The 15,053-nt window shown below is 44.3% G+C and overlaps 1 protein-coding gene across 1 annotated transcript in view; it reads right to left on the bottom strand.

Annotated features, from left to right (window-relative positions):
- Nucleotides 1-903: 903 nt before the first annotated feature.
- Nucleotides 904-15,053, bottom strand: part of LOC133278238 (uncharacterized) — a 29,081-nt gene continuing 14,931 nt past the window's right edge. Inside the window, exons 10-11 of the mRNA XM_061470750.1 lie at nucleotides 1,638-2,103; nucleotides 904-1,214 (exon numbers count right to left, since the gene is read on the bottom strand). Coding sequence (XP_061326734.1) covers nucleotides 1,639-2,103 — 465 coding nt within the window. The 3' untranslated portion in view covers nucleotides 904-1,214; nucleotide 1,638. The remainder of the gene's footprint in view (nucleotides 1,215-1,637; nucleotides 2,104-15,053) is intronic.

The raw sequence follows: 15,053 nt of genomic DNA, 5'->3' as shown, positions 1-15,053 counted from the left end.
TCCAACCCCCCTGCCATGCGCAGGGACACCTCACACTAAACCATGCCACCCAAGGCTCTGTTCAACCTGGCCTTGAACACCGCCAGGGATGGAGCATTCACAGCTTCCCTGGGCAGCTCATTCCAGTGCCTCACCACCCTCACAGTAAAGAATTTCCTCCTTATATCCAATCTAAACTTCCCCTGTTTAAGTTTTAACCCGTTACCCCTTGTCCTATCACTACAGTCCCTAATGAAGAGTACCTCTCCAGCATCCCCGTAGGCCCCCTTCGGATACTGGAAGGCTGCTATGAGCTTTCCACGCAGCCTTCTCTTCTCCAGGCTGAACAGCCCCAACTTTCTCAGCCTATCTTCACAGGGGAGGTGCTCCAGTCCCCTGATCATCCTCATGGCCTTCTTCTGGACTTGTTCCAACAGTTCTGTGCCCTTTTTATGTTGAGGACACCAGAACTGCACACAATTTGAAGTCCTTTCTTCAACCCAATAGCAGTTTATTGATAAGCAATGCGCTTATAAAGAGCTGAAACACTGTCTTTCCAAAATATATATACATTCACCTCAATTCTTACACTTGTCTATAATTTCAGTTTGCCCTCTAGTGACCATTCTGGGTTTTTTCCTGCACTGAAAAGTACCCTGTTGACTGAAATACGTCAAAATATTTTTATTTGGCAATGAGATTTTTAAGGATAGTTATGAACTAAAACAAAACTAAAAACAATTAGTGGGCCACGAATTAATGTATTCCCACTGCATGCAAGTGAGACAATAAAAACTGGGATTCTTCATGAGAGAGCAGCTGAAAATATCTTATTTCCATAATAATAAAAATGAGGCCATTTCAGTAACAGTTTACTGCACTGAAACTAGGATAGCAGAACGAGAAAGATGAGTAGGCTGAAGTGGTGTAAAAAGAACCAAACAAGCAGCAGAAATAATACTGAAAAAGTCTTGCAGTGGGGCCATTTCAAGTGCTGTTCATTACAAAGCCCAAGAAACGTACATTTTGTTTTAACATTTGTGGCAGGGTGTCACCAGGTAGAAAAATGGCTCTTATTCTTTGCTCTGCTTCTTTGGTCTTTTCTGTTGTTCTGGACCACAGTGAAGTTCTTAGCTGGCTTTATTTCTGCTATTTCAGCTTCAGGCTCGATACCTGTGTCTCTTGTCACTTCTTTAGCTTGCATCCATGAATGATCGTGGGTAGAGTATGTACACCTGCAAAAGAGACTCGTGTCATAGGTATGGTACCTGAGATCTGGCATGCCATTGCTGCTGTTCCTACCAGTCAATTTTTTGTTTAGACATACCTTTTTACTACCACCACTTTGAATGATACTCTTCTTAATGGCTGGAGATCAGGAAAAGTTTTAAAGTGGTTCCTCATCTGATGCTTAAACCAATGTGGCTGTAGGATACTTTAGAGAAGTTATTTCAAAGAAGCTTATGAAATAAGCTAAAGTGAATTGGAAGCACAGCATTTACTTAAATGCATTACATTTGCGAAATTATATTTCAGCAACATAATTATTTAAATACAATCAAAACTAACAAGAAGCACTGCCACAAGATAGATCATAGAACAAATAATAAATAGAAATATTTTTAAAGCCAAGTTATGTGAGGTCAAAATCTTTGTACCTTAGTTGTTGAGCTTCCTTACAACTTTATCAACCAACTGAAGACATCTTCTCATTTCTGCACGGCTTATTTCCCAGGAGCACAGGCTGTACTGTTTGTCTTTAAGAAAACAGTCTATTTCTTTGAAGTACTTCTTCAGTTTCAGCCTGTTGGGGTCTTTACTCCAAAAATGCTGGGTCTGCTTCTTGATTACACATGCCTCCAATTGCTCAATTTGCTGATAAAGTCCATTTTGGAACTGTCCTAAAGCTGTCTTATCCCAAGCAGCTAGAGTCAGATTCTTGCTAAAGATGTAGAAGATACTTTGGAAGATCTCTTCAATGGCCACTTTGACAGCCTCTTTCTGTCTGGGCTTTAGAACCTGCTTAGGAAATCTGAAGGACATTTTCTCTCTTAGACATTGTTGAGGAAACTTTTCACTCATTTTGTCCAAAAGTTGCATGCTGTTCTTGACCACTTTTCTTCGCTGTAAAGGAAGGTGATTACACTGATGACAGGAGGTAGTGCTGGTGCACAACAGTATGATGCCAATTTCTATTAAGCCAAAAGCATTCATGATAAAAGCTCTTAAGTTCCTCCTTTCCTGTGTATAAATTCTGCGAGACAGAGTGGGATGCTATAAAGGTCATTCTTAGGCATCAGTTTCTTCAAAATCTTGAAATTTAATTGTTCAATAGGAGAAGTTTTCTTTCATCATTACTTGGTTTTTAAGGTTTTCCCCCTTGTGTATGCTTTTGACACCACTTTCATTTTCTGCCTTATGACTTGTCTTCCCCCCCCCCCACTTTCTTTTTATTTCAGATGAATATTAAGATATTATATATCCCTCTTCCTCAGAAATTCTACAGGAAGTATAATGAGTATTTAGAAGGAAAAGTTACAATTTTTTTTTTTTTTTTTTTTTAGTGTTTTAGCAACGGGAGAACATGTTCCATATAACCTGTTCCAAATAACACTCTCAATGATGGGTCAGAGACCTGCTGAATAATATTGCCATCCTGTCTCCTCATCATGATTTATACTTCCAAAAATCAGTTAAATTTTCTCCACCTATTTTGATTCAGGAAAAATATTTTCTTTCTCCTCACCTTTCTCTTGACCATTCAGACATAAGGAGAGATGTCATATCATTAAAATATGCGTGTGTGTATACATATTTAAAAACACATATATGCATCAATATACCTATGTGTATTTTAATGCATATACACTGCTAATTTAACAAGGCCTCAATCTCAATTAGGGACTGCAAGTGCCAAGTAAATACAAATACCCACGTGGGAACAGGTTAAATAATTGGATGAAATACTCTTCTCCCTCTTATGAGCAACTGAGCAATAATTGGTATCAATGCCAGTAGAGCAGAGGTCTGAATTCTGATAACAAATGGGAAAAGAAATTAATAGAGAAAACAAAAAGCACTCTAAAATACTGCCATTTTCTTTCCCTATATAACAGAGGAGGTTAGCACTGGGACTGTGTCTGGCTCCTGTCTTTGATTTTATTTGGTGAAAGCTAGTGTTAAACTATCATTTTTGCTGCCTCACCAGCCTCGTGTGCAAACATCTGTCATTGCAATGGCAATTCTCTGTAGGTGATTATGTCTTGATGGTCAGATAAACTACTTTTTAGTCTGAGATCTGGCTCTACTTTTGTTTTACTGTTGCAGCCACTGCTATATGGTTGGCTTCATTCCCAGACTGTGAATCTGATGAACAGGCAGATACATGAAACTATTTTAGGGCTTTGTTTTTGTTCAACATACAGGTATTTGGGAGGCTTAAAAAAATCATAAATTAAGCGGAGCTCTATTATTCACATGAGCAAACTCTTTGGATGCCTTGATGTTGCTTAAGCAACTTTGGATTGGAGGTACTGCTAGTGGGAGGAAAAAAAGAAACCCTATCACCTATGACAGTATTAAATACAGAAAGTAAGAACAAAATGCATAACATAGGATGAAATCTTTTCACTTAGTGGCAATGTTTATTACTTTGGAAAAACTGTCCTGAAGTGCCATTGAGATATATCACTTTTGCAAAAATACACATATTACAATCATCACGAAATCAATAAAAATGGTTATAGTTCAAGAAAAAATATACTGCTACACCTATTTCCATAAATTATACTCAAGTATTTTTTTGCAAACTGTAATCATTATATGACCTTAATCCTTCTACTGACTTAAACAGGTAAACTTCTTCATATCCATTTTATCTCCCAGACACCCAAGTTCTTTCTTTCCTCTTGCCATTAAAGAAAAAATAGTCTTTTACATGTTTCCACCTTGATGAAGAGCTGCAGATGCCATCCTGGGTGTCACAAACAGTAGAGAGGGGGAAAAACAGAAGATTGTCTCTTTCAGATTTCTTACAATGGTAGAGCTGGTACAGGTATTTTATCCTTTTGACTGTGTTAACAGATTGACACTCAGGTTTTTGTTTTATTTTGTTTTTAATAACAACAAATCTTTCTTCTCCACTCAGCCAGTTTCTCGATTATTGCACTGAGTAAAGCATCACTTGCATGATTCAAGATGCAGTCTCCTCTGACCATTTATCTTTATTGCTTAATTCAGAAACAAGCTGTTCATTAAAAGTAATGAGTGAAAGAGCTATCATCTGAGTGGTAAGAAGCTGCAACTCAGATTGTTGTTTATTTCTCTGCCTGCAGTTGAGGCACAGACCACTCTAACCTAGAATGAAGAGGAAATAGGTCTACAAAGCTCAACTGTATTTCCAGGTAGACCTAAAATCATTATTCTAGAAAGATTATTTATCTTCAAACCTTTCATATTAAGAGAGGCTGAGAGAGTTGGGGTAGTGACAGGACAAAAGGCAACGGTTTTAAACTGACATAGAGGAGATTTAGGTAGATATTAGGGAAAAATTCTTTACCATGAGGGTGCTGAGGCACTGGAACAGGTTGCCCAGAGAAGTTGTGGCTGCCCCACTGTCCTGGGTTCAGCAGTAGCAGTCATGTTTTTTCCTTTGTGTTAACTGGTGCAGTGCTGTGTTTTGACTTCTAGTTTGAGAACAGCGTTGGTGAAGCCGATGTTGTCGGTTGTTGCTAAGTGATGTTTACCCTGACCAAGGACTCTGTGTGGCTCATGCTCTGCCAGGGAGGAGGGGAGGCTGTGAGGAAGCAGAGACGGGGCGCCTGACCCGGGCTAGCCGGGGAGGTATTCCATACCACAGCACGTCATGCCCGGGGTGGGGGGTAACTGGGAGTTACCCGGAAGGACAGAAGCTTCCGGGTGGAACTCGTTTTTCTTGGCCGGTGGTATCGTATTCTCTTCCCTTGTTATTTTCCCTTATCATTGTTTTAGCTGATAGTAGCGGTGGTGATTTGTTGCTGGACTGTTCTTGTCTCAACCCGTAGGAGTTGCACTCTCTCGATCCTCCTCCCCGTTCCTCCAGGAGCGGGGAAGGGGAGAGCCCCAGTGCAGGGTGGGGGGGGAGACGGACACGGACCTTGATTGTTGTCAGCTTGGCACCACTCACTGGGAGTGAGTGAACAAGTTACCTGACTGGGTTTAAACCACGACAGTTCTTTTTGGCGCCCAACGTGGGGCACGAGGGGTTGAGATAAGAACAGATCTGACTGGATTGATAGTCACTCGTCACAATGCTGATTTATTGGCTCTCAAGGTTTTTCCTCTTGATCTCACAGTTTCAGTATACCATATCTTACGTCCATCCGGTATTGGCTGTATTAGTGTTTTTCAAGTGTGGGGCTTGGGCTAAGGTTTTTATCCCATTGTACTTTATGGTAATGACTTGTAATACAATAGAATCATTGATCATGAAACTGATCTGGTTTATGTTCCCAGTGTGGTCACCACCTTTATACTTTGGGAGGTATATGATGGAGGTGCTTAGCAATTACACATCTTTTTTCTCCTTCTCAGGTGCTCAACCTGTGAAGGAGACATCCTTTTACCCTCCTAGTCGTCCCCCCAGACCATTTACATTTGAGAGTTTTGAATTTTTTAAATGGCCTTTTAATGCTGTTGAGACTTGTTTACTGATGGTGATGGGAATCACCATGCTAACACGCATACAGAGTGTGTTTTGCCCACTACTGATTTCAAGAGTTAAGCAGATTCAGGTTTGGGTCTTGTCTGGGGTCAAAAGACGATGTAGGAGGACCGAGAGATTTTCCCAGAGGCTGGACAGCCATGAGTGGCAGGGTGTGTGGGATAGTATGGGCAAGTATCTAGGTCAGTGGGCCCCTCCAGTACTTTGGAATTTCACTACCGAACAACTGCAAAATCCAGAAGAATTAGTAAAACACTTAAATGAGGTGTGTGGTCATTCTGGCCATACCAGAGATGGACAAATCACGGCAACGTGCTGGGGCTTGGCCTATGCTTACAGGGCCTTGTTCAACACTATCCAGCACCTTCAAAAGGAAAAGAATATCGGCGGATTTGAGGGCAAAGCGACAGTCGCTACTCAAACTTTGGCTGCAATGAACTGCGCAGCTACCCCAGTGGCAAGTACAGCAGCTGCTCAAACTTCAACTGCAACAGACAGCGCGGTTACCCCAGCTCCAAGCACGGTAGCTACACCACCCCCAGCAACAAGTACAGTCGCTACTCAAACCACAGTGATAATCACTGCAGCCAAACCAGAGGACCAATTCGTACCAATATCAGTTGCCCCTGTACACAAGAGAACAAGCAAAAAGGAGGCAAAAAGGGTGAAGCGAGATGAAGAACCAATGAATTCACCACCCGGTCCAGAATCTGATCAGGAGTCATCATCACATGACGAAGAAGAAGAAGAAGAGGTAACTTCTCGACCTCGAACCTCAACCGAGCTGCGGAATATGCGAAAAGATTTTACCCGTCAACCAGGGGAGCACATCATCACCTGGTTACTCCGATGCTGGGACAATGGGGCCGATGGTCACGAACTAGAAGGTACAGAAGCCAAGCAGCTGGGATCACTTGCTAGAGAAGGGGGAATTGACAAAGCAATTGCAAGAGAGAAAAAGTCCCTCAGCCTTTGGAGGAGGCTCTTGGCAGCTGTGAAAGAAAGGTTTCCGTACAAGGACGATGTTACGAGTCGTTCGGCCAAGTGGACTACTATAGACAAAGGCATCCAGTCTCTGAGGGAATCGGCCATCGTAGAGATGATCTATCACATCAAGCCGAATAACGGGGATACACCTATAGATCCAGATGAAGTTGAATGTACACGACCCATGTGGCGAAAACTTACATGGAATGCACCGTCATCATATGCCCATTCATTGGCAACAGTGACCTGGAATGACATAGTACCACTAACAGTGGATGAAATGGTTCATAAACTCCGAGAGTTCGAAGACAATCTCACTCCTTCCATCATCTCAGCTGTGAAAAAACTGTCCCAGGACCTCGACAAATTGAGGGACGATGTATCTGATTTATCCAGCTCCTCACGTGTACCAACACACGTCTCAGCTATTAACAAAAGACGTCCTATTATTCAAGAGAGGAGATACAGAAGGTATACGCCACGGGGTACCCTATGGTTTTACCTGCTGGATCACGGAGAAGACATGACAAAGTGGGATGGAAAACCTACTTCAGCTTTGGAGGAACGGGTGAGTGAACTGAAGAGGGGAGCAAGGGCGAAGACTGATCGTCCCATGAGAGCTACGGCTTCAGTCTCTGGTGAGCAGTTTCCCAGATGGAGTGGAAGAGCTGATTTTACTCCAGCTCCTGTGATAACGAAGAATAATCCCTTTCAACACGACTTAAGTGTCCAATGCTGTGACGACCATTAGAGGGGCCCTGCCTCCAGCCAGGTGGAGGTAGGGGACAATCGGATTTACTGGACTGTGTGGATCAGATGGCCTGGCACATCAGTCCCACAGAAGTATAAGGCTCTAGTAGATACCGGTGCACAGTGTACCCTGATGCCATCAAGCTGTCAAGGGGTGGAACCCATCTATATTTCTGGAGTAACAGGAGGATCCCAAGAGTTGACTGTGCTGGAGGCTGAAATCAGCCTGACTGGGAGGGAGTGGCAAAAGCACCCTATTGTGACTGGTCCAGAGGCTCCATGCATCCTCGGCATAGACTACCTCAAGAGAGGGTACTTCAAAGACCCAAAAGGGTACCGGTGGGCTTTTGGTATTGCTGCTTTGGAGACTGAGGAAATTGAGCAGCTGTCCACCTTGCCTGGTCTCTCAGAAGATCCCTCTGCTGTGGGGTTGCTGAAAGTTGAAGAACAACAAGTGCCAATTGCGACCACAACAGTGCACCGGCGGCAATATCGCACCAACCCAGACTCCCTGATTCCCATCCATCAGCTGATCCGTAGACTGGAGAGTCAGGGGGTGATCAGCAGGACCCGCTCACCCTTCAATAGCCCCATATGGCCAGTGCGAAAGTCTAATGGAGAATGGAGACTAACAGTAGACTATCGTGGCCTGAATGAAGTCACACCACCATTGAGTGCTGCCGTACCGGACATGCTAGAACTTCAGTATGAACTAGAGTCAAAGGCAGCCAAGTGGTATGCCACGATTGATATTGCCAATGCATTTTTCTCCATTCCTTTGGCAGCAGAGTGCAGGCCACAGTTTGCTTTTACTTGGAGGGGTGTCCAGTTCACTTGGAACCGACTGCCCCAGGGGTGGAAACACAGCCCTACCATTTGCCATGGACTGATCCAGACTGCACTGGAACAGGGGCAAGCTCCAGAACACCTGCAATACATTGATGACATTATTGTGTGAGGCGATACAGCGGAAGAAGTCTTTGAGAAAGGGAGGAAAATAATCCAAATCCTGCTGAAAGCCGGTTTTGCCATAAAACGGAGTAAGGTCAAGGGACCTGCACAGGAGATTCAGTTTTTGGGAATAAAATGGCAAGATGGACGTAGACAGATCCCCACAGATGTGATCAACAAGATAACAGCAATGTCTCCACCAACTAATAAGAAAGAAACGCAAGCTTTCTTGGGTGCAGTGGGGTTCTGGAGAATGCACATCCCAAATTACAGTTCGATTGTAAGCCCTCTCTATCATGTGACCCGGAAGAAGAATGATTTTAAATGGGGCCCTGAGCAGCAACAAGCCTTTGAGCAAATTAAACGCGAGATAGTTCATGCAGTAGCCCTTGGACCAGTCCGGACCGGGCCAGATGTAAAAAATGTGCTGTACACTGCAGCTGGGGAGAACGGTCCTACCTGGAGCCTCTGGCAGAAAGCTCCAGGGGAGACTCGAGGTCGACCCCTCGGCTTTTGGAGTCGGGGATACAAAGGATCTGAGGCCAGCTATACCCCAACTGAGAAAGAGATACTGGCAGCGTATGAAGGGGTTCGAGCTGCTTCGGAAGTGATTGGCACTGAAGCACAGCTCCTCCTGGCACCCCGGCTGCCCGTGCTGGGCTGGATGTTCAAAGGCAGGGTCTCCTCTACACATCATGCAACTGATGCTACATGGAGTAAATGGGCTGCACTAATTACACAACGAACTCGAATAGGAAATCCCAGTCGTCCAGGCATTCTAGAAGTCATCATGGACTGGCCAGAGGGCAAAGATTTCGGAATGTCACCAGAGGAGGAGGTGGTGCGTGCTGAAGAGGCCCCACCATATAATAAACTGTCAGAAAGTGAAAAGCAGTATGCCTTGTTTACTGATGGCTCTTGCCGTATTGTGGGAAAGCATCGGAGATGGAAGGCAGCTGTATGGAGTCCTGGACGACAAGTTGCAGAAACTGCTGAAGGAGAGGGTGAATCGAGTCAATTTGCCGAGGTGAAAGCCATCCAGCTGGCCCTGGACATTGCTGAACGAGAAAAGTGGCCAGTACTTTATCTCTATACTGACTCATGGATGGTGGCAAATGCCCTGTGGGGGTGGTTGAAGCAATGGAAGCAGAGCAACTGGCAACGCAGAGGTAAACCCATCTGGGCTGCTGCACTGTGGAAAGATATTGCTGCCCGGGTGCAGAACCTGGTGGTGAAGGTACGTCATGTAGATGCCCATGTACCCAAGAGTCGGGCCACTGAGGAACACCAGAACAACCAACAAGTGGATAAAGCGGCTAAGATTGAAGTGGCTCAGATGGACTTAGATTGGCAACATAAAGGTGAATTATTTCTGGCCCGGTGGGCCCATGACACTTCAGGCCATCAGGGCTGAGATGCAACATACAGATGGGCCCGTGACCGAGGGGTGGACTTAACAATGGACACTATTGCCCAGGTTATTCATGAGTGTGAAACATGTGCTGCAAGTAAACAAGCCAAGCGGTTAAAGCCTCTTTGGTATGGAGGACGATGGTTGAAGTATAAATATGGGGAGGCCTGGCAGATTGACTATATCACACTGCCACCAACCCGCCAAGGCAAGCGCCATGTGCTTACCATGGTGGAAGCAACCACCGGGTGGCTGGAAACATACGCTGTGCCCCATGCCACTGCCCGGAACACTATCCTGGGCCTTGAGAAACAGATTTTGTGGCGACACGGCACCCCAGAGAGAATTGAATCAGACAATGGGACTCATTTCCGGAATAACCTTATAGATATTTGGGCCAAAGAGCATGGCATTGAGTGGGTATATCACATCCCCTACCATGCACCAGCCTCTGGGAAAATCGAACGGTACAATGGGCTGTTAAAAACTACACTGAGAGCGATGGGTGGGGGAACTTTCAAGCATTGGGATACACATTTACCAAAGGCCACCTGGTTGGTCAACACCAGAGGATCTGCCAACAGGGCTGGCCCAGCCCAGTCAGAACTTTTACATATTGTAGAGGGGGACAAAGTTCCTGTGGTGCATATGAAGAATTTGCTGGGGAAGACAGTCTGGGTTATTCCTGCTTCAGGTAAAGGCAAACCCACTCGTGGGATTGCTTTTGCTCAGGGACCTGGATATACTTGGTGGGTAATGCGGGAAGATGGGGAAGTCCGATGTATACCTCAAGGGGATTTGATTTTAGGGGAAAACAGCCAGTGAACTCAATTGTATACTGTTGCCTGCTGTGTAATGCTTTTATAGCCCATCAACTAGATGTCTCCAGGTCACCAGCCACTGGCCCTGACTTCCCTCCAGCCATCATCCCAACAGAGAATGAACTTGGAACATCATGGACCGAATGGACTCGGCAGCATTATAGGGATTGGTCCATGCACTAAGAAAATGATTTTTTCCTCTTGGTCTGTATGTATATGGATGTATATATGTGGGAGAGCGATGGTGTATTGAAAATGTGGGATCTGAGCACGACGTGAATGGTATGGAATAAGGGGTGGATAATGTCCTGGGTTCAGCAGTAGCAGTCATGTTTTTTCCTTTGTGTTAACTGGTGCAGTGCTGTGTTTTGACTTCTAGTTTGAGAACAGCGTTGGTGAAGCCGATGTTGTCGGTTGTTGCTAAGTGATGTTTACCCTGACCAAGGACTCTGTGAGGCTCATGCTCTGCCAGGGAGGAGGGGAGGCTGTGAGGAAGCAGAGACGGGGTGCCTGACCCGGGCTAGCCGGGGAGGTATTCCATACCACAGCACGTCATGCCCGGGGTGGGGGGTAACTGGGAGTTACCCGGAAGGACAGAAGCTTCCGGGTGGAACTCGTTTTTCTTGGCCGGTGGTATCGTATTCTCTTCCCTTGTTATTTTCCCTTATCATTGTTTTAGCTGATAGTAGCGGTGGTGATTTGTTGCTGGACTGTTCTTGTCTCAACCCGTGGGAGTTGCACTCTCTCGATCCTCCTCCCCGTTCCTCCAGGAGCAGGGAAGGGGAGAGCCCCAGTGCAGGGGGGGGGGGAAGACGGACACGGACCTTGATTGTTGTCAGCTCGGCACCACTCACTGGGAGTGAGTGAACAAGTTACCTGACTGGGTTTAAACCACGACACCCACCCCTCAAAGTGTTCACATCAAGGTTGCTTTGTCATATGAACAACCTGGTTTAGTGGAAGAAGTCCCTCCCCATGGCAGGGGAGTTGGAACTAGAGCTTTAAGGACCCTTACAGCCCAAACCAGTCCATGATTCTATGGTTCAATTCCATGCAAGAAAGATCTGCCCTTAAAAAGTCATCTACCTATATATGTATTCATTCCAGGGGCGTTAAGACTAAAGCTTATATTAAAGCATAAAATTATATGCATAATTTTTATGTATTTCTAAAAACTGCAAAATACCATGTTGCTTCCCTAATGGCAGTTTTTCACTTTACTTTCTATATGCAACATAGGAGTTAAATGAATATTTGATATCCCTTATGACACGGGTTCTTTTATCTCGGGCACCAAGGCAAGCGTTGACTTTAAGTTCAGCCTACATGTATGCTGGCAAATGGAGCAGTGCGAGGGAACGTTCCTGCAAAATAGTGTGGTTTTGGCCACTGGTAACTACCCCATATGAAATCACTTCATATAACCCTACATGAGCTTTCTGATATCAAAATAACCAGTTCTTCTCAACATTTTGTCTACTCTAGCTATCAGTTTCTTTTCTCCTTTAATAGTGTCTCCAAAACACACTATGTCACAAAGAAGTTCAAATATGTTCAGTTTTCACTGCACAAGGTAGTTTCCTTCCCAGCTAGTCACTGCCTATGTTAAGAGAAAACAGGTTTTCTCCATTATGTTTTCCATCACAGCTATAACTTGCTAGTCAAGAACCTTTATACATATAGATTCTTTCTCTTTTTTTTTTTTTTTTTTTAACCAAAACCTTCAAATCCAGGCAAGACTGGATTCTTTGCTTTTCTCTTAAGACCATGTGGCTGGCCAGGTGCAAGCGTTAAGCTGTGATGGACAAAGGCAGGGGCAGCCAAAAGCGACCATTACACTGATCAAAAATAGGATAGTAAAGGTTTAGTATTATTGCTGGAACCACTCCACATGAATGGATAAAGCAAGAAATATATATACACACAAAATCTGCCATGAAGATGAATACCTTATTCAGTTTTAAATTATTAAAGCACAGTTAATTTAGCTCATACGCTACAATTTCATTCACAATCACAGTCTGCATTGAGAAGTTAGGATCTAACTTAGGCATGTAACCTTCCCATCTCAACAGAAAATCTCTTGGTGTCCTGTTGACCTGTCTCAACCCAAGTAACTGTCTTATGCTGAATAATTCACTAAAACTATTTCTGCAGTACATGCTTGTTCTTGCAAACTTTTGTTTCAAGAAGTACAATTTTACAAATAAGTGTATAAACTAATAACTAAAAAACCCCAAAGTGCTATAAATTCAGTTTACCAGAAAAGAAATTTAACAGAGCAATCCCCAATGAGGCAGCAGCAAAGGGGTATTATCTACAAAAGCAGTAGAAACACAGAAGTAAAGAAAACTTATTATTTCCATTTATGTCACTAAAGGTTTGTCATCTTAATTATAAAAGCATAAAAACATAGTGAAGAGCTTTTCTTCTGTTTAAAAAAAGAAGCAGGACCTGCTGCCCTTTTGGTAGGAAACTAGATTATCTGAGAATGTATTTACTTCCTTGAACTGACAGCTTGGAAATCAGCACATAGTGGGGCTGCCTTTTTGCCCTCACCAAGGCTTTTGCATCTGGTAATGTGAACTATAAAAAAACCTGGGCACAGACAGCTTCTTTGGATGCTTTGCTAGAAATATGGCATGATTTAACATACTGTACAGACATTTACTCTGAAAAAGTGCTCAGACTTCATACACTTGAATACGCATGGCATTCATTCTTTTAGTAAGTGAATAACTGAAGAATTACCAGACTACTCTGAGTGGCAGCATTCTTAATATGGAGGATCTCTCGCAATCATTTTAAAATGAGAAAAAACACAGGTGCCCAAGCTAAAATTGCTTTTCAAACTTTTTGTTTTTCTCAAAAAGCCAGACATTTTCAAAGATAAGCCTGCATTTGAACAGTAATCTTTATGAAATCTAAACAGTCTAAAGAGAAAATACTTTGGTATTTTCATGACAAAAGTCATGAAAAATACTTGAGCATATAAAATAAAAATGGGAAAAACTAAATGCATTTAAATATGCTGAAAAATTAGCATAAAATATGAAGCAAATACATAAGGAAATGGGCAAATATGTGAAGCAATTTTAGTTTTACAGTTACAGAGACAAGCAACAGGAGCCAACTCAGACCATTTTGGCAGGTCAGGACAGGGAGGGGTTGATATCACGCATTCGAGGGCCACAGCTGGATTTCTCTCTTCTCTGGCATCACAAGGGTGACCAACAATGGATTGCGTTCCCTGAAAAAAAAAAACATCCAAGGCAGCACCTCCCGGAGGTGGACGCCAGTGCAGAGACAGGCTGATGAGCAGAAACAGCTGGGAGAGGGAAGATGCAGCCTCACAAGATTTTTAAAGGGGGCATATTCATGAGACAGGGAGGTGAGCTCCCTTTGAGGGACTCATGTCCCACTCTACCCCAGATGCTCTGAGCCCTTCTCTAGCTGGGCCTCAGCTCCTGACATAGGCAGGGAGGTCTTGCCCAGGTAGGCAAGAAACTTCAGGATGTCCTTGTCAGTAGCCAAAACCCTGGCTGCCAGGGTGTCCTGGGTTCAGCAGTAGCGGTCATTTTTTCTCCTTCTTGGTAGCTCGTGCAGCGCTGTGTTTTTGACTTTCGGCCTGGGAACAGTGCTGGTAGCTCCGATGTTTTTCGTTACTGCTCAAATGTTTGGTCTGGCCAAGGACTTTGTGAGCCTCATGCTCTGCCAGGGAGGAGGGAAAGCTGGGAGGAAGCAGAGACAGGACACCTGACCCAAGCTAGCCAAAGAAGTATTCCATACCACAGCACATCATGCCCAGTATACAAATGTTACCCAGAAGGGCTAGGACTGTGGGGTTGGAGTAGGTATCGGTCGGTGCTTGGTCAGGCGGGGTGGGGCGAGTTATCGGTCGGCAGGTGGTGAAGTGTTGTATTCTCTTCCCTTGTTATTTCCTTTATCATTGTTATCATTGGTGGCAGCAGTAGTGATTTGTGTTATACCTTAGTTACTAAACTGTTCTTATCTCAACCCGTGGGAGTTGCATTCTTTTCGATTCTCCTCTCCATCCCTCCAGGAGTAGGGGGAGGGAAAGAAGGGGGGGAAGTGAGTGAACAAGCTGTCTGACTGGGTTTAAACCACAACAGTTCTTTTTGGCGCCCAACGTGGGGCCCAAGCAGTTGCGATAACAACAGAGCTGACCGGATTAATAGTCACTCGTCACAGTGCTGATTTATTGGCTCTCAGAGTTGTTCCTCTTGATCTCACAGTTTCAGAATGTTGTAACTTACTTAGAGCCGGTATTTGCTGTGTTAGTGTTTATCAAGTGTGGGGCTTGGGCTAAGGTTCTTGTCTCACTGTGCTTTATGGCAATGACTTGTAATACGGGCGGGCTCCAGCAGCAGGGCGGGACGGACATGGCCGTGGACTTGTACCTCCCCGTCCGGCTGCTCTTCACCGTCCTGGC

Source organism: Pezoporus flaviventris, unplaced genomic scaffold (assembly GCF_033815535.1).
Source record: "Pezoporus flaviventris isolate CSIRO_AGI_PZ_B2104156 unplaced genomic scaffold, CSIRO_AGI_Pfla_v1 ptg000064l, whole genome shotgun sequence".
Taxonomy (NCBI): domain Eukaryota; kingdom Metazoa; phylum Chordata; class Aves; order Psittaciformes; family Psittacidae; genus Pezoporus; species Pezoporus flaviventris.
Note: the sequence above shows the minus strand (reverse complement) of the source record. Positions and strands in the feature narration are given on the sequence as shown.